The sequence below is a fragment of the Babylonia areolata genome, chromosome 24 (assembly GCF_041734735.1).
Source record: "Babylonia areolata isolate BAREFJ2019XMU chromosome 24, ASM4173473v1, whole genome shotgun sequence".
Taxonomy (NCBI): domain Eukaryota; kingdom Metazoa; phylum Mollusca; class Gastropoda; order Neogastropoda; family Buccinidae; genus Babylonia; species Babylonia areolata.
This window is the reverse complement of record NC_134899.1, coordinates 8,663,705-8,690,731: the sequence shown is the minus strand read 5'-3', so window position 1 is coordinate 8,690,731 and position 27,027 is coordinate 8,663,705. Positions and strand designations below refer to the sequence as shown.

At 41.2% G+C, this 27,027-nt stretch overlaps 2 protein-coding genes across 2 annotated transcripts in view; one reads left to right on the top strand and one right to left on the bottom strand.

The window, feature by feature from the left end:
• The window catches only part of LOC143298706 (alpha-1,3-mannosyl-glycoprotein 4-beta-N-acetylglucosaminyltransferase A-like), a 57,636-nt gene extending 57,374 nt beyond the window's left edge, over positions 1 to 262 (bottom strand). The window contains exon 1 of the mRNA XM_076611603.1: positions 124 to 262. The gene's annotated coding sequence lies outside the window, so the exon portion shown is untranslated. The remainder of the gene's footprint in view (positions 1 to 123) is intronic.
• A 256-nt stretch (positions 263 to 518) lies between these two features.
• LOC143299159 (hepatocyte growth factor receptor-like) overlaps positions 519 to 27,027 on the top strand; it is a 51,531-nt gene continuing 25,022 nt past the window's right edge. The window contains exons 1-11 of the mRNA XM_076612288.1: positions 519 to 565; positions 3,561 to 3,653; positions 10,316 to 11,566; positions 12,479 to 12,682; positions 13,999 to 14,133; positions 14,989 to 15,198; positions 16,246 to 16,391; positions 17,551 to 17,683; positions 18,947 to 19,083; positions 24,321 to 24,485; positions 25,198 to 25,297. Coding sequence (XP_076468403.1) covers positions 10,469 to 11,566; positions 12,479 to 12,682; positions 13,999 to 14,133; positions 14,989 to 15,198; positions 16,246 to 16,391; positions 17,551 to 17,683; positions 18,947 to 19,083; positions 24,321 to 24,485; positions 25,198 to 25,297 — 2,328 coding nt within the window. The 5' untranslated portion in view covers positions 519 to 565; positions 3,561 to 3,653; positions 10,316 to 10,468. The remainder of the gene's footprint in view (positions 566 to 3,560; positions 3,654 to 10,315; positions 11,567 to 12,478; positions 12,683 to 13,998; positions 14,134 to 14,988; positions 15,199 to 16,245; positions 16,392 to 17,550; positions 17,684 to 18,946; positions 19,084 to 24,320; positions 24,486 to 25,197; positions 25,298 to 27,027) is intronic.

Here is a 27,027-nt window from a genome sequence, read left to right as displayed (position 1 = left end):
ACTTCAGAATTTCTATCCTGAAGATTATATCTTGATATTTAAGGGCATATACTTATACTTTTCAGGGACTGTGAGTTTCAGACAGGACAATCCACATATGGACATGGATATTGTTGTGCGTACCTTTCAGGTCATCACATTTCACTGCGATATTGAACTAAGTTCAGCAACACAAGCCGATGGTGTTTCTTCAAGTTCTCACGAACAGTCGAACACAGCAGACACCCACTGACTTGATGGCGCTCTGGTCATTAGAAGGGAGACTACTCTGAATTTCTTCACCTTATGTCTGCTTTCGTACACGACTAAAAAAATAAAAATAAAAAAATAAAATAAGGAAAGATCAAATGGAAAATCGCTGACAAAAACACAAAGATGTTAACGGCATTTTTTATCAAACAAAATTAATAATAAGTCAGGAAATGATGCGACACAGACACACACACAAAAAAAATCTAATATGACGTCACTATTTTCTGGGTGTTGTTGCAGACAACACAACTCTTCATGACAGATAACACAGGGCCGTCCCAACTTCCTGCTGTTCGGCGTGTAAAAAAGTTGTGTGAGTATGATTTTTTGCATGCACGGGCGTCGGAACTAAACAATTCACAACAAACAATTTCACATGGATGCAAATCGCCTGAATATTATACAGCTAATATTTACTGACGATTCCTTTGGACGAGGTTGTTTACATTTTCGGCTGAAGGAATTTCCGGGTTGGATTTTGTCTTCTTAAACTTTTAAAACTTATGTTTTTTCCCCAAACCGTGCTTTATGATCATTGCACATTGTGTGTATATTTGCGCGCGCGCGCACACACACACACACACACACACACACACACACACACACACACACACACACAAATGTAAGGAGAACTTATCGACGGGCACTGCCGGCACAATGACCTCTTGACCCATGGCCACAGTATCAATCTTGGGATGAACTAATAATTTTGTTGAAGAACCAAAATCATGACTGCCATCATCAGACACTTGTCAAAAGTGATATTTTTACTTTTCAAAGTTTCCTCTTTGCTGTCTTTCAATTTTCAGTTGCTGACAGATTACTGCCAGTGTTGTAACTCATTCACTAATTTGTATGAGAGATTGAGAAATAGAGAAGAAATTGAGCCATTATTTGTTGTTGATCAATATTAATTACCATTGACAGTGGATAGCACAGCATCTGAACAACAGTAAGCTTAGGAACATCCAGGGCTGTTACCACATCAAGCTGCTACAGTTCAAGCTTGTTGGAGTTAGAGACTACCAGGTCACAGCTTTAAACTCCAGAAAAACTTCTTCTTTTTTTTTTTTAACTCAAACAGGGTTGTTTCCCTCTGGAATAGTTTGCCAAACAGCTTCGTAACAACACCTTCCATCAACTCCTTTAAAAAATCAACTCAATGGAAAATTGTCTTTGGAAAAATTTGCCCACCATGTACTCACCAGAATGTCAAGATTAGGTTGATTAAAACACTAACGAAATAGCTCCATATGCCAGCCACACATGTTGCAAAATGTAGTTCTTAACCTTAGAACAACAAACAAGCCTCTTGTAAGGGGGCCTCAAACATCATACAAGTCAAGATAGTGAAAACTGGCAGCGTGTTGGGGTTAACCAGATGACCAGGCTGGAATATGCAGACTTGTGTCAATATATTATTTTATTTTTTCATATAAATTGTCTCAGACTGAGAATAGGCGCTAGATAACAACTTGTACTTATCATCAATAATGTTAATCAGTTAAAGGCAAGTAGCCAGAGAAAGCGGGACTGTTATTGAATCAATAGTGACTGTGTGTGTGTGTGTGTGTGTGTGTGTGTGTGTGTATTCATTTGTGTTGGTGCATATGAGTTAAATGTGTGTGTGTGTGTGTGTCATTGTCTGTGTGTATTTGTTTGTGCACACTCACACATGTATGTTAAATTGTATATATGTGTATGTGTGTGTTTATATTCTCACACATATGTTGAATTGTATATATATATATATATATATATATATATATGTGTGTGTGTGTGTGTGTGTGTGTGTTTATACATGGTTGTGTTTTTGTTTTAGACAGGATTGGCAATGTTGATCAATGGCATGACTTTACAATGTTGAAATGTGTGTGAATAGTAATATTTTTTAATTGTCTGTTCAGCAGCATGAAGTATATGTGTGTACAGGTATAAAATATCAACAAACAAGAGGCAAAGCCTTCAAGACTCACTTGTGCTTTATCCAGTCAAGGAATCATGAGTAGAGGGGAAAAAAAAATTAAAAAGCCATTGAAAAGTGCTCTGTATTAAATATGATGTATATAGGAAAAGCTTGGGACAAGAAAAAGGCAGGGTATGCAAGCGGGATCGAACCATGCATGTTTAGTTCTGAAGCAAGCAGACTAATCTTCACTGCTGTGGCGCATACATTTGTCCAAATTTGATACTTAAAGCAATGTCGACATTTTCTTCTCTGTGCGATAAATAGATGTGATTGTAGTGGATGTAATAACGCTGTTTAAATCATGTTTTTTGTGTGTTGTATTATATCTCGATTATTCTTTTATTTCGGTGGTAAAGGAGACTTTGCTATCCCTCCAAGCACAAAGCAACACATGAAAGATCTCTAGATCTGCATGAACCAGTCGAGGCCTACAACGAGCTGAAAGAAACGATCGATTAAATTTTTCTTTTTTGTTCATTCCAGTTAATTTAGTGTCCACTTTAGAATATTTATGTGCAGTAAACATGTCGATGGTGTAGTTAGTATTACTGTATGTGTTCTGTCCTGGGTTTGTATTTCTTTCCTTTTAATTGTGAACAAGAAAAACGAGGTCATGTCTTCGAATACAACCTACCTGCTAGTAGGCCTAACTCAGTGGGAAGTGGTTTTTAGAATTTTCGGATTTTGGAACAAACCTCAATGAAATAAACTTAATGATTCAGAAAAAAACAGCTAAATTTGGGAGACTTAAACCTGTTATTGGTATGACTGTGAAGATTTTTTTCATGCTATTTTTAAGTCAAGTTTGGTATTAGCAGACAAAGTATTTCCAGAGAAAGTGGCAGTGTTAAACTGAAGTTTACCACATACACACACACACACACATACACACACACAGACAACCGAATACAGGGTTAAAACATAGACTCGCTTTGTTTACACAAGTGAGTCAAAAATAGGTTTTACAAGGAATCAGCAACAAAACATTTCAGCTACACTGGCATTTATGAGAATAATTCAGTGCACCAGAACATCAGAATGATTTTTATGGATATCAAGATCTGTGTGCTAATGTCAAGAAATAAACTTATCCAACCGAAAACTATCACACACACACACACACACACACACACACACACACACACACACACACACACACACACACACACACACACACACACACACACACACACACACTATTCTTATCCCATGTTCACACACCCTCCACCACCTGCACCTTTCCATCCCCAGCCAGCATACAAGTAATATAGGAATGATTGGACAGATGAGCTCTCAGAGGAAAGAGTCTGAAGAGGTGGTAAATTACACTGTTGTGCAGGGAGTGACGGCATGATGCATGCCTGTGCTATACAAGTTACCAGCACTTGATGGCAGAAAGGAGGAGTTCTGGTTGGCCTGCGTGCAGATCTCCGTATGTTCTCTGTGTATAAGTGTGTGTGTATGTGTGTGTGGCGGGAGGAGGTGGTGGGGTGGGTGTGTGTATGGAGGGGGTGGGCGGGATTGGGTTTATACATGTCTGTGGAGGGCTGGGCCTTTGTCACAATATACAACTTAGTGTCTGTGAGACTGCTAATTGTTGCTATGAGTCGTGCATGTGTGTGTGTGTGTGTGTGTGTGTAAACCACACTTGTGAGTAGTTCTTGTTTTATTTCAACCAATTGCCTTTTTTTCTAGCTTTGAGTTTCACTTAAAGTGTATTTGAACACTTCTAAATTATTTGTTTATTTTGTTTGTTTTGTTTCATTTTATGGTTTTGATTTACACAAATCTTTGACACATGATTGAAACTTAAACTCCATGACATATTCAATGATATGTGTGTCTGTTGTGTATCTGTTTTGCTTTCTGTGTACAAGTGAGTAGTTTATAGACTACATACCTTTCTTTTTTGCTTGTACTGTTATAGTACATGAAGGCCAGCACTTTTCATTGTGTTTACACTATCACTGTATTAATCACTTTTGCATCCAAACAGGAGTAGTGGTAAACCTTTGTTTTTGCATACAGTTTAATGTGATGATAATCAGACTGAATTTGTCATTATATTTCATTAGTATCATTACAGTTTTACTTATTGATTGTGGAAGTTAGTTGTCCAAGATTTGTAAACAACAAGCTGTGTGTGTCTGTGTCTGTCTGTGTGTGTGTCGGTCTGTCTGTGTGTGAGTGCTTGGGTGTACATCTATATGTTAAATATGTAAATGGTAGTTTCTGCTAATGATAAAGAGTTTCTACAATACTATCTCTTCTTTTGTTCATCACCAAGCATTCAGAATCATAGTTTAGTGAGCTGATTTACACTTGTAATATAACACACACACACACACACACACACACACACACACACACACACACACACACACACACACACACACACATATATATATATATATATATATATATATATATATATATTTAAATTATGGATTGTTGAATGTTGCAGTAGAAACGAATAAGAAAAGCACAAAACAAAATATGCTCTAATATTTCAATAAGGATATATTTGTGTGACATTTTTCTGCTTATGTGTCATGAAGTGATGTATCATGCAGTGCACTTAAGTCATTTCCCAACACCCTGGTTGACTGCATGAGAGTGGTTGTGAATTTTTATCACCGAAAATTATTTTGTTGATGATGTTGTCACTGCAACTATTCTTAATAAGTGGGGTCATCATGAACTTGTACCACACAAAAAGCAGTAGAGATTATGTTAAATGTTGGTGCAGAAATGATTTACTGTGAACATTATACTTGAATCAATTACGGACAAGGGACATCAAGTCAAGTAGTTGCTTTCCTGCTGACTTCCGTGACAGGAAAGGTGATGTCACTGTCACATCGGTGTAAAGGAAGACCTCTCCCATCCCTCACACATGTACATCCAGGGACACTGTGCATGTGGTGATGTGCTTACTTGTGTTTGTTTCAGCCTAGTGTTTGTCACGTTTGTGGAGTCTGCAGCCTAGGTTAGTGACAACACGGCAGGGTTAACCATGTCTGATTTCTATGATGTGTGAATGCTGAGCTCTGCCAGAGAAATGGACATTATAGATTTTCCCCACTTTATTTAAGTCGATATCCTATTTTGAAAATACATTAGAGTGTGATCATGCAGTGTGTCTTTAGTCACAGCATAGCATGGTTCAAGCCATAACTGAACTGATTTTTATGATGTGTGATTGCAGCTTCCACTGAAAAGGGCATTATACATAATCTATGTATGAAATTTTCTTGTGAAAATTGCATCAGTCAACCATGCCACTGTCGTGTTTACTTGGGTCATGAAAAGTAAGGGTTTTTTTCATTCAGCTGCACAAAATCTGTTAAAATCTGTATAAACTTACTTTTTCTTTTTTCTAAAAATATCCTGAGGTGATTGTTAATTTCTAACACCCCTAATTACTCAACCACCAGGTGCTGTGACCATGGATTTGAACCCAGAGCTCTTAGATTGAAAGTAAAACACTTTTATGCCTGTTTACTGCAGAGTTTTTATCTGGGTCTTCATCCTGTTGCAGCTCCATCATTTTTAATTAGTTCTCAAAAAAAAAGACTCTATTGAGTTAAGAGTGTAAACCTCTGCCAGCACTTGTATGTTTGTGTCTGTACTAAAGTCTCCTCTCTGTGCATGGGCATGCTCATTTGTATGTGTTTGAGAGAGAGAGAGAGAGAGAGAGAGATTCAAAAACTTCATTACTCATGGATAAAAATTTCAGAGAAAGAGAGAGAGCAAGATGCTGGCTTCTAGTTCTAGAACAAGACAGTCCACCATGGAATAACATCATGCTCTGACTCAGTTTTTCAGTGACACATTGACATCTCATGTAGGTGTTCTGTTCTTTATCTCAGTCTGCACTGCTTTGTAAAAAACAAAAAACGAAAAACACAGTCGCAAATAGCAAACTGAATTTGTATCAGTCTGGGATGATTTTCTTTCTTTTTTTCCAAAATGGTGGGTGGGCATTTACAAGGTATTTTATCGTATGCACAGTTTTTAAACCAAAGTGGGGTGTTGGCATTTACTAGATACCAATACCGGTGGTAAAGGACCATTGAATGAAAAATTCCAGTGAGTTGTGAGAGTGGGGGGAGGTGAACAGGTGTGCTATGTTGTTCACAGGTGTGATGTGGTGTGGATTCCCTTGTGAGTGTTGTTAGTGATGCAGTGGCTGCCTGCGGTGAAGATGGACACATGTGAGGATGGTTTGGGTCTATGGGTGACTGCTGACATGCCAAGGTGGTACCAGCTAGTGCCCAGTGCACACATACACACATGCACACACACACACACACGCACACACACACGCACGCACGCACACGCACATGCACACACACACACAACACGCACGCACGCACGCACGCGCACACACACACACACACACACACACACACACACACTCCAGGTTCCCCATCCAGCCCACTCCCTCACTTGTTTCTTCTCTTTGTCTGTAAACTCTCTTACTCCTGCACTCTGTAGTCTTGCATGCATGCAGCCTGCACTCTTCTTCATTTCTGCAGATTCTGGCGTGAGAGAGGTAAGGTCCAGACTGAACATGTACTGGTAGATATCTATCTGTGAAAAAATTAATTCACAGGGCTTTTACAGAGCCACAGGGTTTGGAAAAGCATTTGAAAACTGAAGAAGGATTTCTAGGGAAAAAAAACATATTGGAAAAATATGTTTTGACCCGCATACAGGGTCTGGAAAAGTCTTGGAATTTTGATAAAACCATTGACAACTTAAAGAAATACATTAGAAGTGATGAAAATTCTTGGAATTTAATGAAACCCTTGACAAGCACCATTCAATACAGAACTTAATACATTTAAAAAAAAATAAATAAATACAAAAAAAAAAGACATTAGAAGTGATGAAAACTGAACTTTGATGCTGGGATGTCCTGTGTCAGTGATATTGCAGATGAATTTTTGATTCAGTTTGGCTTTGGATGTGGTATGGAAAACTTTCACTCTGGTCCAGAAAAGACCTAGAAAATGAGGATTTTTTTGTTTTTGTTTGTTGTTTTTTGACTCACTTGTGTAAACAAAGTGAGTCTATGTTTTAACCCGGTGTTCGGTTGTCTGTGTGTGTGTGTGTGTGTCCGTGGTAAACTTTAACATTGACATTTTCTCTGCACATACTTTGTCAGTTGACACCAAATTAGGCATAAAAATAGGAAAAATTCAGTTCTTTCCAGCCATCTTGTTTAAAACAATATTGCACCTCTGGGATGGGCACAAAAAAAAAATAAAAAATGAAGCCTAATTATATGCAAACTGCATTTACTGTTATATTTATATTTTTTGTATTCTCTAAACTTGGCACTTTGATCTGATATTCTGATCCAACAACAAGAGCAGTCATTATTATCATTTTTTGTTCAGACAGGAACTTCTTTTGCTAAGCATGGAAGTTTTATTTAATTTGCAAACGTTTTGGTGCAGATAGTAAAAAAGGGAAATTACTCTGTAATTAATGCTAGGGGACTTAATTTATCACAAGTGAGTCTTGAAGGCCTTGCCTCTCTTGTTGTTGTTGTTTTTTGGTCACATCTGTTGGAGCTAATGAGGAAGTGTATCATGAGAGGGATGTATACCCATACATACATTTTGTAATATTTTCAAAATTTCAGTTGAATGTGAACCAGCTGAGTGTTGGTTGATACCTGATGGGTTTTGCTGGATTTATGTGTGTGTTGTTGGTGGTGGTGGTGGTGTTTTTTTGGAGGGTGGGGGAGGGTAAGGGGGAGGGGGGGTTGTTATTGTTTTTTTTCTATAGTTGTGATGCAAATTTCAAGGTTCAGGGCTGGTGTGATTGTGAACATGTCTTGATAAGTCCTTGCTTTCTCTGTCTCTGTCTCTGTCTCTCTCTCTCTCTCTCTCTCTCTCTCTCTCTCTCTGTGTGTGTGTGTGTGTGTCTGTCTGTCTGTCTGTCTCTCTCTTCTTTCTGTCTCTATCTTTTCTCTCTGTGTCTGTCTTTGCCTCTGTCTCTCTTTCTCACTCTCCACCCCACCCCCACCCCCCTTCCCCCAGCCCCTCCCTTTCCTCTCATCCTGTCTGACCCCCCCTCCCCCACTCTCTCTCTCACTTCCCTTCTCTTTGCCACATGCCATGCAGTCTCCGATTTCTTTTTACTCATCTTTCTTTCTGTTACTAATCATATAGGTCTTCCAACCTTTTTTCCCCCCTTTTTTTTTTCTTTTCTTTTCTCTCCTTGATTACGCTGCCGTTGCTGTTTTGAACAGGCCTGCAGGTCTGACCCTGCTGCTCTTTCAGTGACTTTGGGCCATGTGTGCACTTGGGCGCTGTATGAAATAATTGCACTGCCAATCTCATACACTGTGAGGCTGACTGCCATAATTAGCTAGGAGGCATATAATTACCCTGCCATTCCTCTGCTGGGCTTGTTCACGGGGCTGCAAGAATGCTGGATGGCTTGATTCGTACTTTGGCTCTGAACAGGTTTGCGATCAAATTTATTTGATTATGTATTTGTTGTAAATCTCCTCTTATCGGCTTTGCAATTACTAGTGCTTGTCTTCTCAGCTACAAATACTGCTGTCAGATTTGTCAGGGTTTTTTTTTTTTAGATGAACACGAAACTTAGGCATGTTCATTCACATGTATGTCTGTAACATGCATGTCTGCTCTCAGACCCCGTGCACATTTTATTGTGAGTGCTGACGTGCACAGACACTCCTAGGAGAGCTCATTACTCTCACAGACATGGTGACTCTGACTTGACAGTTGTGTTAAAAGGAACAGTTTTGAATGTATAAAAATTTGTGTTTGTGGTGTGTCTGAAAAGAGGGAAGGAGCAGTAGGGAGGGGGCGGGGGAGGGTTGGGGGGGGGGGGGGGGAATTCTGTGGATTTCTGAAAGATACTGCTGCTGTTCTTCTTTACTGCACCTGACTACAATCAACAGGTGGATTTCTTCCACCCCAGCATTTGTGGGCTGCAGCTCCAATTTACCATCTTTTGTCCATGTGGGCTTTTACGTGCATGACCATATGAAGTAATACTCCATTTTCAGGGGGGTGCATGCTGGGTATGTTTTTGGCTTCAATACCCATTAAGTTCTGACATGGATATATTATGGAATATTCAACATGTATGTTGAATCTTTTGCACATGTATGCACTGAAAGGGGGTTTAGGCACTAGCAGTTAACATGTATGTTGAATCTTTTGCACATGTATGCATTGAAAGAGGGTTTAAGCACTAGCAGTTAACATGTATGTTGAATCTTTTGCACATGTATGCACTGAAAGGGGGTTTAGACACTAGCAGTTAACATGTATGTTGAATCTTTTGCACATGTATGCACTGAAAGAGGGTTTAGGCACTAGCAGTTCTGCACATCTGCTGACCTTGGAGATCAGAAAAAATCTACGCTTTTATGGCTTTACCCACCAGATTCAACCCAGGACCCCCAGATTTAAAGTCCAACACTAACCCCACAGCTGTCATGCCTGTCTTGGATTTTTCGCTTTTTTTTTTTTCTGTTGTCGGTATACTTGCTTTACACAGCATCTCTGTGAATTTCATATCCATTAGTCACAGTGTATTTTCACCCAGTGAAGCCCTGTGGAGCTGGTATCCATGATTAGTGTATTATTGGCCACCGTTCTTTCTCTGTTTCTGGACCTTGCGATTGGAATGAACTTCCTTTTTCGCTTCGTCAAGTCTCCACACTCAGCTCTTTCAAGTCTGGCCTTAAAACCCACCTCTTCCCAAAATAGCCTCCCTTGCCTGCCCTTCCTTGTCTTTAGTTTCTACAGTATTAGAGTTATGCATGCGTGTGAATGACTGGTGCGAAAGCGCTTTGATTTGTCTCTGCACAAGATCCAGCACTATATAAGAGAGATGATGTGTTGTGTGCATGCGCACAGGGGTGTGTGTGTGTGTGTGTGTGATTAGTTAACTGATTCATTTCAGGAACTCAGAGAAAATGCTTTACACAATGTTAAATGCCCTGTCTTGTTTTGTATAGAGCTACAGATTTCAGAAACATTGCAGACAATTATTATTATTTTCTCCCCTCACAGTTTTTTTCCTTTCTTTTTGCAGTAAGAAAAGAAGCAAGGTCTGAACAATTGGAAAGGTACATTTGAGCAGTGATAACGTCCAACGCAGAACGTACATGGAAAATGGTGTGCAGAACTTCCATGACAGACGATTGTAAAATCAACCATCAGGCCTGAAACATCCACTGGTGCTGACATGGATGTCTCTGTGTCCTTGCTATGTTGTTTGTCGCTGTTGACGTTTGTGCCAAGAGACACTGGCAGTTTCAGGATCCACAGCCATGATGCTGCGCAGAAATTGGGGCAGGTGGCAGTGGATCCAGCCTCTGGGGGGGTGTACGTGGGGGGTAGCAACAAGTTGGTGTACCTGTCTGCAGACCTGGGTCTGCCTACGTCCATCAGCCTGGGGCCTGTTTTAGACAGTTTGACCTGTGACCCCGCGGAGGGGCCGTGTGAGGGGACACTAACGGACAATGAGGTGAAAGTGCTGGAAGTGGACAACAGGCGACGTAAGCTGCTGATGTGTGGGTCGGTCAGACAGGGCCTGTGCCAGCTGCACTCGCTGACAGACATCACCAACTACATCAACGCCTCCAGCACCTTCTACTCCAACTTTGTGGGTGGGAAGAAATCGGTGGCGGTGTTGTTCAATGACACAGCGTCCATTCTCTACGTAGGACAGGAGTATGACCACCGGAACCTGAAGCTGTCCCCGAATGTGCTGTCCACCCGCGTAGTGGATTCCACCCCTGCTGGGGTCAACATCAGTTTCAACTTCTACAACGTCGATATGAGGCAGATCTCAGCCCTGGACATCAACCACACAGTGAAACCTGACTACCACATGGAGTTTGTGGACATCTTTCACTATGACCGTTTCGTCTACTTCATCACCGTGCAGCAGAAGTCCATGAAGGAACCAGACATCCCATACTCCAGAATAGGTCGTATCTGTGTCACCGACCGGGTGTACGTGTCCTACGTGGAAATAGCGCTGCTGTGTCAGGAGAGTGACAGTGAGCGCTTTCCCAAGATCTTGTCCGCCACAGTGGAGGGTGATGTTCTCTACTTCTCTGCTGCCCAGACCAAAACCGAGAGGCAGCAGAAGTTTGACACAGACACGACAGAAGGGTCTGTGGTGTGTGCAGTGACGATGGAGGAACTGAACAGTCAGTTCATCCAGGTCAACTACGATTGCTTCAAGGAGGGGCAGGTTTCTGATGCTCAGATCGTGGCCTGGAAGAAAGGGGAGGACAACGTCAACTGCAGGATCTCTCAGTCCTCCAGCAGTTCGGTGTGTATTGTAACTGTGAATTGTTCAAGTTTTGTTGGCTAGTCTGTTGGTGTATGCTAGAGTGTAGTTCCTGGACTTTGTTACCAGCACTGAGGTGAAGATGAATAATGTCTTGTGTGTGTGTGTGTACATGTGTTTGAGTGTGTATGTGTGTGTACAAGCAATGTGTCTGTGTGTGTGTGTGTGCATGATTTAAATCACTTTGGTTTAGTTTTCTATTCTTTATTATCACCTTGTTATTACATTGCTGTTAGCACAAAACATTTTCCTGGCTGCTTAAGTAGGATGGATGATGACCTAGCCTGTAATGGAGGTTGCAGCCAATTCGTGATGACCAGAGCATTTTATTGAAATACTCAAGGCAGAACATCAAGTTTTATTGTCAGTGGCATCTCGCAGAAGTAGCTGTGACCTGGTCATAATGCGCCTGACTTGGTAGCAAGTGTCCATAAATTTGATTCCCATATATATATATATATATCATATGTAGATATAGATATATAGATAGATATAGATATGTATGTAGAGAGAGAGAGATACAGGGACTGGGATATTTACTTCCCCTCCACCAGATCTTGAGTGGTGGTCTGAGTGCTAGTCATTTGGATGAAATGATGAGATGATAAACCAAGGTCATGTGTGCAGTTTACACTGGGTGCACATAATTATATAAAAGAACTCAGCATAAAAACAAACAACAATAACAACAACAACACAACACACACACACACACACACACACACACACACACACACACACACACACACACACACACACACACACACACACACACACACACACACACACACACACACACACACACACACACACACACACACCATACAAGTACATCCCACAGACGCTGGACAAAGCATCGCTCACTGGAACCACCCTCTCCATTGCGTTGTACAGATGCCAACCCCAAACAGTGAGCAATTCTGCGGGCACTCGCACAACTTTGGCGTGCAGTCCAAGCCAGACGCATACGGCTCGTTCAGCGTTAACTCAATCAAGGTGCAGCACAGGTTAAAGGACGTTGTGACCAGCCTGTCCAGCACTCAACAGAACGGCAAAACTGTCCTCATCCTGGGCACCAACACTGGCCGTGTCATGAAGGTGATGGGGACAAAGCTTTGCTTTCTTTCATTGAACTTTGAAGTGTCTTTATTTTTTCCTTCCTTTCTTTCTTTCTTTCTTTCTTTTTCCTTGTTCTTGTTGTTCTTGTCCTTGTCACAGATCTTCTTGCTCATTTTTTCCTTCAAGTTCAGCTTCTTCTTCTTCTTCTTGCTTCAGATCTTTTCCTTCTTCTTCTTCTTGTATCCAAAATGGAATTGCACAATATATCACACTGATGCTTTGTTGCTGTTCATTGGAAGTTGTGTACTAGGTCAGTGTAGATGAGGTTTACAAGAAAACTTGTACAAAATTTAAGGGGAAAAAAAGGATTGATACCTTTGCAAAACACAAGGAAAGAGAAACTACCAGCCGCTGCTAACATTGTGGACTGACTGACATGTGGAAGGGTGTAGGATGGAGCCCCGTCAGACGGGCGCAATAGCCGAGTGGTTAAAGCGTTGGACTGTCAATCCGAGGGTCCCGGGTTCGAATCATGGTGACGGCGCCTGGTGGGTGAAGGGTGGAGATTTTTCCGATCTCCCAGGTCAACATATGTGCAGACCTGCTAGTGTCTGAACCCCCTTCGTGTGTATACGCAAGCAGAAGATCAAATACGCACGTTAAAGATCCTGTAATCCATGTCAGCGTTCGGTGGGTTATGGAAACAAGAACATACCCAGCATGCACACCCCCGAAAACGGAGTATGGCTGCCTACATGGCGGGGTAAAAACGGTCATACACGTAAAAGCCCACTCGTGTGCATACGAGTGGACGTGGGAGTTGCAGCCCACGAACGCAGAAGAAGAAGAAGAAGGAGCCCCGTCAGAGGTGCGTTTTTTCAGCCTGTGGCCAGCTCCTACCCGAAGTTGAGTGCGCTATGGACTCAAATGGAAATCCTGGAACCACAGTCGAAGGTCATCCACTTATAAAGATCACGTGTCTTTGGAGCTGATGCCAGGCTACATTTTAACAGTTGGCTCAAGCAGTCCCAAACCAAAATGGACACCCACAGCACAAGTGTCATCACCCCCATCGTCAGTCATCATCCTTAAAATACAGAGGATGAGAAATTGTTTTACATATTTTTTTTTTATGTTAACAGGTTTTGGTGGTGTTGTTTTTATCTTTTGTACTCCCTTGAAACACATCCATTAGATTTTGTAAACAAGGAAGGATCAATGTCAGAACAAATGACACACAGTGATTCTCTTAGCGTAAGATTGATAACATTTTGTTGGATGAGGGGGTTATATTTGGGATTATCTGCATAAATTACCATTCATAACCCTGAAATAGACTGATATTTTGTTTCCAGATGCATGTGACATTGCCAATAGAAGAGAAATCAGGTCGAATCTACATGACCCACCATCTGAGTAATGGATCGATAGAGAAGGACACAGCGTTTGACTCTGCCAGTCACCATTTGTACTTGCTGTCTGGGACGTCTGTATGTAGTCTGTGCATTTGATGTGTATGTCTGTCTGTTGCTTGTGTATCACTGTGTCTGTGTTCCTGCGTCATTTTTGTCTCTGAAAATGTGTGTGCATGCAAATGAGTGTGTGGATGTCTGGGTGTTGGTGTGCATGTTTACATGTGTGTGTGTGTTGATATGTGTGCACATGTATGTGCGCATTTGCGTACATAATGTGGGTGTGTGGGTTGGTGTCTGTAAACAAATCACTGCTTTACAGTACCTGGAGAAAATATGTTTAAGCCACCAAATGTGATCTCTGCTGTGTGTTACTGTTATGAATTTCACATCATTTTTGGGGGATGTTTTTGCAGAATAAGTTGGTTTTCATGGAAGGTAAATTTGCTTCCCCACTTTTTGTTATTCTCTCACCTGTTGAAGCCATTTGTCATGGGAATAAACAAGCTTTTATCAGAGTGTTGAAAAATGATTCATCTGACTTAAGATTTAGTGGTGTAACTGTTGCTTTTCAATGTGTTTTTTTGTGTGTGTGTGTGTGTTTTTCAGTTTAGCACTAGCAGCCTATTTGTATAAAGTTGATGAATTTGTGAGGTCATGTACATATGTTGTTGTTTTGGGGTTTGTTTGGTGTTTTTTTTTGTCAAAAACTGAAACAGCAAAAGCACAAAGGGAGATTTAAACCAATTTTGTGGTGTGTGTGTGTAAGTGTGTTCATGCGTATGTGTGTGTGTGTGTGTTCTCTGAGTGCTTCATTGTATTGCGTTATGTTTTATTGAATGTGTGTGTGTCAATGTGTAAGCGTGTGCATGAGTGCGCGATTATGCGTTTGTATACATGTGTGATCATAGCGTGTGTGTGTTGTTATTGCAGGTGCACCGTTTCCCGGTCAGCTCCTGCGAGGTGCATGCAGACTGTGGCAGCTGCCTGAAGAGTCTCGACCCCCTGGTGTGCGGCTGGTGCGAGGACCGCTGCACCACCCAGGACAAGTGCCTGTCCCCCCAACAATGGACCAACCCCCGACAGGAGGCTAGCATGTTGTCCCGCAGCTCCTATCCTTCCTGTCCACCCCTCATCCACTCTGTTAGTGGACTCTTCTCGTCACATATTTGTATTTGTATTTCTTTTTATCACAACAGATTTGTCTGTGTGAAATCCGGGCTACTCTTCCCAGGGAGAGCGTGTCGCTACACTACAGCACCACCCTTTTTTTTCTTTTTTTTTTTTCCTCATGCAGTTTTATTTGTTTTTCCTATCGAAATGGATTTTTCTACAGAATTCTGACAGGAACAAGCATTTTGTTCCCATGGGTTCTTTTATGTACACTAAGTGCATGCTGCACACGGGACCTCAGTTTATCGTCTCATCTGAATGACATATGATGATGATGCTCTTGTCAGGTTTATTGTTTTTACTTCTCCGTTTTTTTTTTCTTTTTTGTTTTGTTTTAATTCTTTCAACATGTTATTGTTGTGATTTCTCTTTGTGTTGTGTGTTGTTGTGTTTCTAGTTTGTGGTTGGGGGGGTGGAGGGGGTAGATAGATGTTGAGCTTGTGTTGTTTGTGTGTTTATGAGAAGTAATGCATTATTATTCTGTTTCCTGTGTGAGTGAGTTGGGAGTGGGTGTGTTTTGAAAAGATGTGTTTCAGTATGAGTGCTCGGCAGACACATGACTCCTCGACCACCACTCTAATTGTGTGTGTGTGTGTGTTTGTGAGTGAGGTTGTGTGCATGTTTGTGTGTGAGGGTGCGTGTGTGTATCACTGTATATGTGTTTGCATATATCTGTGTTGGTGTGTGTGTTGCTGTATTTTTAGTGTGTGCTTGTACGTAAGTGTGTATATATGTGGGGGGAAGTGGTGGTGGGGTCTGCGTAGGTTCGTGTGTGAATTTAAACATGCACATTTCTACATCTGCATGTTTTGTGTACTGTATAAGTGAATGTATGTGTGTATGTACATGTGTGTGTGTGTTTGTGTATATTTACAATTCTCTATGTGCGTTTGTGTGTGCATGTACATATGTGTATGCATGTGTGCGCGTACGTGTGTTCTTGCTTGAGCATGTGTGTGTGTGTGTGTGTGCATATGTGCATGTGTACGGTCATGTGTGTGTGCATGTGTGTGACAGATCAACCCACAGTCAGGGCCAGTGTTGGGAGGCACAAAACTGACGATCCAAGGCACCAATTTGGGCTCCAGCACAGACTCTGTTGTTCGTGAGGTCAAGGTTGGCAACAGCACCTGTGAGATTGAGACAGTTGTGCCTGGGACTCAGTGAGTGCTTCATTGGATTCTGTTTGTGTTCTGTTGTATGCATTGTGGTATATTTGTATTATTGCTGTTTTGCAATGTATTGTTTGTATTGTGTTGTGTATTGTGTAGTTCAGTACTGTGTTGTATTGTACTGTGTGTTTACATATTATGTTGTTCTGTACTGTGTTGTATTGTACTGTGTTGTGTTGAATGTACTTTGTTGTGTTGTATTCTGTTGTGTTGTATGGCATTTCATTGTTTTGTATTGTGTTGTGCATCATTGTGTTGTGTTGTATTGAGTTCTTTTGCAGGGACTCTTCTGAGTATCAGACATCAGACGCTAGACAGATATGTCTTGAAAACGACCAGAACATTTTCAGTCAAATCAGCACCTCATCTGAACAAGCTCTTTGCCAAGTTAGACAAGATGGTCAATGTTTGTGACCAAGATGTATCCAGCTGTCTGGTTTTAAGGACTTGAAAATTATAGAAATTGAAATTATTTTAAGCCAGTGTTTATGCAGCTTGTTGCCCATTCTGACAATGTGTACCTTGGTACTGTGACAGGGACTGTACATTCAAAGGAACTAACTCTGATTGTCTTTATATTGCCATGCCACCAGAGAAATAAGTTATTGCCAGGGCACTGTGTGCTCAGTTTTTTAGTCATTTCTGACCGATCTGGAACTGTCTTGGTTAGCATGTCATAACCAGCATGCGTCAGCACTAAAGAGACGGTGTGTGTGTGTGTGTGTGTGTGTGTGTGTGTGTGTGTGTTGAAAAGCTTAGTACTTTGTTACCAAAGTTTTGGTGTGTGTGTTGTGCTGGTTGGTGCTTTGTTACCAAAAGGGCGATGTGTGTGTGTGTGTGTGTTTGTGTTGTGCAGATTGGTACTTTGTTACCAAAGAGACGATGTGTGTGTGTGTGTGTGTGTTTGTGTTGTGCAGATTGGTACTTTGTTACCAAAGAGACAGGGTGTGTATGTGTGGTGCCGGATGATATTTTCTAACCAAAAATGTGATGTGTGTGTGTGTTGTGTCAATTGATATTTTGTTACCAAAAATTTGATGTATGTGTGTTGTGTTGGTTGATACTTTGTTGCCAGATATGTGTTGTGTGTATTGTGCCAATGGATACTTTGTTGCCAAAGATTTAGTGTGTGTGTGTGTGTGTTGTGCAGGTTGGTCTGTGAAGTCCAGCCAGCAGCAGGGTCTGGTAAGGGCTTTGTGTCTGTCCATGTCACTGACAGAAGTCACTTTGAGCCGTACGAAGTGCTGGGCTCTGACACCTCTGAGGACCATTATGTTTTCGCGGTGAGTGATAAGTGATGGATCTGTTTTTATCTGATAGGGCTCAGTTGTGTATAGTCCACTCTTACTTCTTCTTATTTTTCTTTTTTTCTTTTATTTTGTGTTACTTCAGGTTCTGCAAGATCGATATTTACAGGTCCACTGAATACTGGCAATGCAAATTACCCAAACAACCACATGGTTTCATTTGTACAGAAGTCCTGCAGCAGCTTTCAGTGTCTGCAGTCAGCGCTTGTCGGCAGACGAGGCCTCCACACACAGCTCACAAGTCTGATGTGTGAGCCACGCACACAGGCACACTGGGGTTGCAGGAACCTCTGGATGGGGATGTGCTGAGCCTTGCTTTACGCAACTCTGTGTTAACTCATTCACAGGCACAACACTCAGTTTATATCAGGGGTTGACATAAGCTTACAGCAAAGTTAGAGCTGAATGATCATTTGTTTCTCCACTGCAATGGGAAGTCATTTACAGCGTAGTCCTTTGTCGAGGACTATGACTCAAACAAATAGCCAATACTGCACTGGCTCCTAGGGCTGTAGCCATTGGGGCTAGCTGGCCGTTAGGGACCGTCCCAGTGCTGACTGTCCTAAAACCCTCTTGGCCAAGAGAGTGGTGATGTAATTTGGGCAAGACACTCTCCACTGTAATAAAATTCTAGCCCAGTTAGCCGGGACCGCAGTTGCCTCCTCATCATCATGTGAATTTTCATTGACTTGGATTTAAAACAGCAATGGAATTATAACAACTTTATCACCCACCTACTTGGAGTACTATGTATGAGCAGTCATCCTGCCAAAATTCAAAGATGTATCTGTGTATTAGAGGAAGTAGTGCACATTATGTTTTTTTGTTGTTGTTGATGTGTTTTTTCATTCAAGTTGAGTTTTTCCCAGGCACTTATGAATGACAAAATTATTAAAATGTTCGGCAGGCAAGGAGTGATGATTATGACAACAGTGATGATAATAGTGACTATGATGACCATGTTGATAATGATGCTGATAATAATGATGACGATAATGGTAACAGTAACAGTGACCATGATAAAGGTGATGATGATGATATTGATGAAAATGGTGATGATGATTATGATGATGATGGTGCAGATCTTCACCATGAGGATGATAATTGATGGTGACCATGATAATGTTGACAATAATGATGATGATGACCATGATGATGATGATGACCATGATGATGATGATGACCATGACGATAATGATGACGGTGATGATAATGGCGAGGATGACGACAATGGTTCAGGAAGCCACCCTGACAGGCTACAGCCCCAGCCGTGGCCCTGTGTCTGGCGGCACCGTCATCAGTGTGAACGGCACCCACCTGGACATCGGCTCGGATGTGAAGGTCACCCTAGGCTCCCACACCTGTGACGTCACCTCGTGAGTCAGCCTCCTCCTCTCTTCCTTCCACAGTAAAAAAAAAAAAAAAAAAAAAAAAAAGGTCTCATTGCATTTCACAGCCATCAGGGCATTGAATTCATGTCCACTGGAGCCCAGTCTGTTTTCCTCAAGGCCTGCCTCCTTGGGAAACTGAACTAGACTGGTTGAGTGAGGAAAATTGAGTGTATAAAGGTGTGGTTGATTGAGGAAAACTGAGTGTATAAAGGTGTGGTTGAGTGAGGAAAACTGAGTGTATAAAGGTGTGGTTGATTGAGGAAAATTGAGTGTATAAAGGTGTGGTTGAGTGAGGAAAACTGAGTGTATAAGGGTGTGGTTGATTGAGGAAAACTGAGTGTATAAAGGTGTGGTTGATTGAGGAAAACTGAGTGTATAAAGGTGTGGTTGAGTGAGGAGAGTGTAGAAAGTGTGGTTGAGTGAGGAAAACTGAGTGTATAAAGTGTGGTTGATTGAGGAAAACTGAGTGTATAAAGTGTGGCTGAGTGAGGAAAACTGAGTGTATAACGTGTGGTTGAGTGAGGAAAATTGAGTGTATAAAGTGTGGCTGAGTGAGGAAAACAGTGTATAGAATGTCTTCCCCAAGGGCACAACACCTCCAAATTGGGTCCTCAAACCCTGATCACTGGTGAACACTGGATCAGAAGTCAAACGCTTAACCAGTTCTGCCATGGCGCCCCCTTAAGGTGATAGGAGGTAACTCCCACATTCAGTGCTTGTTAGCGGATAGACTGGCATCCATCAGTCTCGGGAGACTTTGGAGTTGTGCGCTGGGTGGTGATTGATACAGGGTGGGGGTGTGGCTGAACAGGCCAGTGCAGGAGTGGCAGTCCTTCCCACACTGTGCACCGGTTAACTCTGATGCTGGTCAGTCTGTCTGGCTTTGGACCTTTCACCATGGAACGCTGGGCAAGCAACTCTTTGTTAACCCTTTGAGCCCTGACCACCGCTTTACCGGTGGTAGAGAAAAATGACATAATGCCTAGCCTCCGGTTGAGTGGAGCGTAAACACTTGTTTGTCGTGTTTTGCTATTGGTTGACTTATATTGAAGAGCTAATCAGAAAAACTGTAATATTCTGACGTCAGCGAACGTAGTACCAACATGGCCGTGCCTTTTCGCTGTGTTTTGTGCATGTGCTTTGGATAAAAAAGATCGATTTCAATATAAGTCAATCAATAGCAAAACACGACACAAGTGTTTGCGCACCGCTCAACCGGTGGCTAGGCATTATGTCATTTTTCTCTACCACCGGTAAAGCGGTGGTCAGGGCACTCTTTTTATATCTGCCGTGACACATTAAATACCAATTATTTGCAAATTTTGGCTCAGGAGCTCAGGCAGAAGGGTTAAAATTGCTCAGGAACTCAGGGCTCAAAGGGTTAAAGAACAGGCACCACTGAACACCACTGAAGCGACTCAGCAGCAGTGCAGGGTCTCCTCTGGTGTGTGGCCTCCTGGCAACCTAATATCGATAGTTCCCTGTGGACTGCCAACGCTGGGACTGCGACAGACGAACCCGGGTGTGGCTGTTTGTGGGGGACTCAGAATGAGCGGCGTGGGAGTAATGCCACTGAAATGGTGCAGATGACGGGGCAGCAAAAAAAAAAAAGAAAAGAAAAGAAAGGCAAGGCCTTCAAGACTCACTTGTGATACACTTTAAAAAAAATCCAAGTTTTTATGTATTGAGTATAATGCATTTACTGTTATATTTATATTTTTTGTATTCTCTAAACTTGGCACTTTGATCTGATATTCGACCCAACAAAGGATCTGTCATTATTATCATTTTTTGTTCAAACAGGAACTTCTTTTGCTAAGCATGGAAGTTTTATTTATTGCAAACGTTTTGGTGTAGATAGCAGAACAAGGGAAATTGCTCTGCTGGGGAACTTAGTTTGCTTTAAACTGATCTTTCTCATCTTAAACATTACATTTTGAAATAATACTCAATACATAAAAAGCTTGCATTTTTTTTTAAAAAGTGCATCACAAGTGAGTCTTGAAGGCCTTGCCTCTTTTGTTTCAAAATGTAATGTTTAAGATGAGAAAGATCAGTTTAAAGCAAATTAACTCCACTAGCATTACAGAGTAATTTCCCTTTTTTACTATCTGCACCAAAACGTTTGCAAAATAAATAAAAATTCCATGCTTAGCAAAAGAAGTTCCTGTTTGAACAAAAAATGATAATAATGACTGCTCTAGCTGTTGGGTCAGAATATCAGATCAAAGTGCCAAGTTTAGAGAATACAAAAAATATAAATATAACAGTAAATGCATTATACTCAATACATAAAAACTTGGATTTTTTTTAAAGTGTATCACAAGTGAGTCTTGAAGGCCTTGCCTTTCTTTTCTTTTCTTTTTTTTTTTTGCTGCCCCGTCATCTGCACCATTTCAGTGGCATTACTCCCACGCCGCTCATTCTGAGTCCCCCACAAACAGCCACACCCGGGTTCGTCTGTCGCAGTCCCAGCGTTGGCAGTCCACAGGGAACTATCGATATTAGGTTGCCAGGAGGCCACACACCAGAGGAGACCCTGCACTGCTGCTGAGTCGCTTCAGTGGTGTTCAGTGGTGCCTGTTCTTTAACCCTTTGAGCCCTGAGTTCCTGAGCAATTTTAACCCTTCTGCCTGAGCTCCTGAGCCAAAATTTGCAAATAATTGGTATTTAATGTGTCACGGCAGATATAAAAAGAGTGCCCTGACCACCGCTTTACCGGTGGTAGAGAAAAATGACATAATGCCTAGCCTCCGGTTGAGTGGAGCGTAAACACTTGTTTGTCGTGTTTTGCTATTGGCTGACTTATATTGAAGAGCCAATCAGAAAAACTGTAATATTCTGACGTCAGCGAACGTAGTACCAACATGGCCGCGCCTTTTCCCTGTGTTTTGTGCATGTGCTTTGGATAAAAAAGATCGATTTCAATATAAGTCAACCAATAGCAAAACACGACACAAGTGTTTGCGCACCGCTCAACCGGTGGCTAGGCATTATGTCATTTTTCTCTACCACCGGTAAAGCGGTGGTCAGGGCACTCTTTTTATATCTGCCGTGACACATTAAATACCAATTATTTGCAAATTTTGGCTCAGGAGCTCAGGCACAAGGGTTAAAATTGCTCAAGAACTCCGGGCTCAAAGGGTTAAAGAACAGGCACCACTGAACACCACTGAAGCGACTCAGCAGCAGTGCAGGGTCTCCTCTGGTGTGTGGCCTCCTGGCGACCTAATATCGGTAGTTCCCTGCGGACTGCCAACGCTGGGACTGCGACAGACGAACCTGGGTGTGGCTGTTCGTGGGTTACTCAGAATGAGCGGCGTGGGAGCAATGCCACTGAAACAGTGCAGATGACGGGGCAGCAAAAAGAAAAAAAGAAAAGAAAAAAATCACCCCTTTAAAGTTGGAGAGGCCTTTTTGCACCTTGTTATTTGTATGTGGTTTTGGTGTATAACAGATTTGACCTCGCCATCACGGTATCTGGAGTGATGTGACCCATATTTTTGCTTGTTAGTACAAGTGGGATTTGGTTTATTATGGTTTTTACCTCACCATAAGGTGGTGTGTGACTCCCCATGTTCATTTTCACCAGTGGGATTTGGGTGCATGACAGTTTTTACCTGGAGAATAGAAGGTGTTTACTCTTGTTCTTGTATATACTTTCCAGTCAGATTATTTTTGACTGAATCAGGACCTTCAGTGACGGGCACAATAGCCGAGTGGTTAAAGCGTTGGACTTTCAGTCTGAGGGTCTTGGGTTCGAATCTCGGTGATGGCACCTGGTGGGTAAAGGGTGGAGATTTTTTCCAATCTCCCAGGTCAGCATGTGCAGACCTGCTAGTGCCTGAACCCCCTTCGTGTGTATACGCAAGCAGAAGATCAAATACGCATGTTAAGGATCCTGTAATCCATGTCAGCATTCAGTGGGGTATGGAAACAAGAACATACTCAGCATGCACACACCTGAAAGCAGAGTATGGCTGCCTACATGGCGGGGTAAAAACAGTCATACATGTAAAAGCCCACTCGTTTACATACGAGTGAACGTGGGAGTCACAGCCCACAAACGCAGAAGAAGAAGAAGAAGAAGAAGAAGCTCCAGTTATTAAAACTATTTGCTAGAACTTTCCTCTTGACTATCACTGTCTTTGTTTCTGGCTTTTTCCTTTTCTGTCTGTTGTCAGTTCTTTACTTTCAGCCTTGCTGCTTCATTCATCCGTATTTCTTTTGAAAGTCGTGAACATGTTTTGGTCATTTTCTGGATTTGTTAAGTGGGCATTCTTACTATGTTGTCTTCTTTTTAGCACATAGTATGTGTGAGTTGCCTGCTGGAATATTTTGGTTTTGTATGCTTGTTTGTGTGTTTAATTATATGCTTTATACATAATTATGTTGTTATTTTTAACTCTCTGGGGAAAATTGACAGGATGATAATGTCAGAGGCATGTCGCGGGTATGTTTACATGATATGGCTGTACTTGTGCCGAATTTTCTCTTCCAGTTTTGTTTTTATTTTCAGGTTGCAATGAATCAATATTAACAGTGTTCTCAGCCTGATATGGCCCTCTGCAGTCAATAGGACTGTAAGCGACAACAGTAATAATAAAGATTAAAAGCCCAGCTACTTACACAGATGACAGCATGGAGGTGTTTGCCTACATTTTCTTGCATCTATTTTCTGGTCTTTTTTTTTTTTATGTCCGCCGATTGTTTGCAATCTGATTACAGTCTGATTGTTTAAAACAATGGAGATAGTCTTTTTTCCTGTTATGATACATGATAACATGTGACATACTAGATAATCTTGTGTCCTTTTTTAAGACCTGATAACATGCACCAATAAAACTTCAAACAATTGATGACAGAGAGGAAAAGCAAAAACTTAACCACTTAGCGCACAGGCTTCAGTTATGGAAGGTGCCTTCCTGAAAAGAGGTCACTACATACATAAACAAACAGGAAGTAATATACTAAGGAAGGCAACTGCCTACAGCTACTGTTGATGTCTCTGCTTTGGTGGAGTAGTAGTTTGCACAGGACAGGAATCAGACCCCTGCTGGAGTCTGCACCAGTGAGTCAGGATAATCATGATAAGTTAAACACAATTTTTGGGAGAAAATTCCCTGTTGGTCACAGGTGATCGTTGAGTGAGGTAGCATGCTGTCAGCTGAGCTGCAAGCAATAATGAATATGATTGTTTTTAATCATGAATTTGGTTACAGCCGATTGTCCAGTGAGATCCGATGCCTGACGGAGGCAACGTCAGAGACAAAGGAGGTGGCGCTGAAGGTTACCATCGACGACCAGGATCTGATATCCCCCCATCCCTTCCACTTCCTGCCTGACCCCACCATCACCAGGCTGTCTCCGCACAGAAGCTTTGTCAGGTCAGCGCCATTTGTTTGATTGGGGTTGGGGTTGGGTGCTGTTTTTTCAGCGGGGGGTGGGGGGGCGAGGTTGTTTTGTTTTTCACCCCATGGACATTTTAAGTTGTATCTTGTTTCTGTCTACATCCACTCTCTTTCCGCATTCCCAGATCTGAACACTTTCTCTGACCTTACACTTAGAATGAGCTGTCTCTTTTGCTTTGTCAAACCTCTGCACTATAAGACATCCACTGATGTCCTGCATATGTTCCGATTTTTCCTTCATTGGAGTTTGGTTCAGTTCACATAAACAGACTCTGAACAGTTAGTTTGATGTGTCTGGATTATAAAGATGCTACTTAAATGAACATACATCAGATAGAAGATCCCTTTCTACTCGATAATAATTTGCTAACTGACCACGTGATATGTGCGTGGAAAAGGGGGTTGCATCATGTGCAAAAAAAAATGCGCTGAAAACTGTGTCCACTAAAGCAAATAGTCACAGTCAGCAGATATACACTGCTTGTGATCATGGACAGCTTTCGCAATGGAGAAGGATCTCTCTTGTCTGATGATTGGTTTGAAAAGGAACGTGATTGACAACAACATGATGAAACTGACAGCCCCATTTGATGGTAATTCAGTCCGTCCATCCAAATGTAGTGTTACCTGACAAATGTGAATTTGCTTTTTATGTTTGATGGTTGTGGTGTGTGTGTGTGTTTGCCAGTGGGGGCATCATGATCACAATGTTTGGAACTAATCTACATGCCGCTCAGCGCCCCATCCTCAAAGCCAAGTACGATAAGCAGTACGTCTTTGCATCAGAGGTAAGATAAGATTAACTGTATTATCTCCTCAAGAGAAATCACATCAAGAGTAACTGTATTATCTCCTCAACAGAAATTATGTCAAGAGTAACTGTATTATCTCCTCAAGAGAAATTACATCAAGAGTAAATGTATTATCTCCTCAAGAGAAATTACATCAAGAGTAAATGTATTATCTCCTCAAGATAAATTACATCAAGAGTAACTGTATTATCTCCTCAAGAGAAATTACATCAAGAGTAACTGTATTATCTCCTCAAGAGAAATTACATCAAGATTAGAGTAACTGTATTATCTCTTAAAGAGAAATTACATCAAAAGTAACTGTTATCTCCTCAAAAGAAATTACATCAAGAGTAACTGTTATCTCCCGAAGAGAAATTACATCAAAAGTAACTGTATTATCTCCTCAAGAGAAATTACATCAAGAGTAACTGTATTATCTCTTAAAGAGAAATTACATCAAGATAAGAGTAACTGTATTATCTCTTAAAGAGAAATTACATCAAGATAAGAGTAACTGTATTATCTCCTCAAGAGAAATTACATCAAGAGTAACTGTATTATCTCTTAAAGAGAAATTACATCAAAAGTAACTGTTATCTCCTCAAAAGAAATTACATCAAGAGTAACTGTTATCTCCTCAAAAGAAATTACATCAAGAGTAACTGTTATCTCCCGAAGAGAAATTACATCAAAAGTAACTTTATTATCTCCTCAACAGAAATTATGTCAAGAGTAACTGTATTATCTCCTCAAGAGAAATTACATCAAGAGTAACTGTATTATCTCCTCAAGAGAAATTACATCAAGAGTAACTGTATTATCTCTTAAAGAGAAATTACATCAAGATGAGAGTTACTGTATTATCTCCTCAAGAGAAATTACATCAAGATAAGAGTAACTGTATTATCTCCTCAAGAGAAATTACATCAAGAGTAACTGTTATCTCCACAAGAGAAATTACATCAAAAGTAACTGTATTATCTCCTCAAGAAAAATTACATCAAGAGTAACTGTATTATCTCTTAAAGAGAAATTACATCAAGATAAGAGTAACTGTATTATCTCCTAAAGAGAAATTACATCAAGATGAGAGTAACTGTATTATCTCCTCAAGAGAAATTACATCAAGATAAGAGTAACTGTATTATCTCCTCAATGTAAAGTACTTCAGGTACAGCAAACTAAATGCAGGCAATCAGTAATTACTCAGAACACAAAGACATTAATCGTGACTGAAAAAACAGGAGTAAACATATAAGACATTCATATAAAAGCATTGCACACTCACTTTAGAACATTGAAATTAGTGATTATTATAAACATGTTGACAGACACTGACACAAACATTGCACATATGAAAATGCATTTTTTATTTTGCACATTATCATGTATTTTCAGCTTGATACTTTTTAAAGTAGTGTAGTCTGAAAACTGAAACAAAGCACAATGTATTATGCATGCGCTTTTTTATGTACTCACACATGCACATGCATACGCATTTGAGCTTATGCACACACATGCAAGCCTGCACGCACGCACACACACACACACACACACGCGCGCTCACACACACACACACACTTTTCATTGATTGCAGACATGTCTCATCAACTTTCGTTTTGTCTCTTCCTGTCCGTCCGTCTGTCTTTTGTCTTCTTTTGTCTTTGTCTTTTGTGTGTCTGTCAACGAGGTCCGACATAAACACTACACAGCTGAGTCCTTGA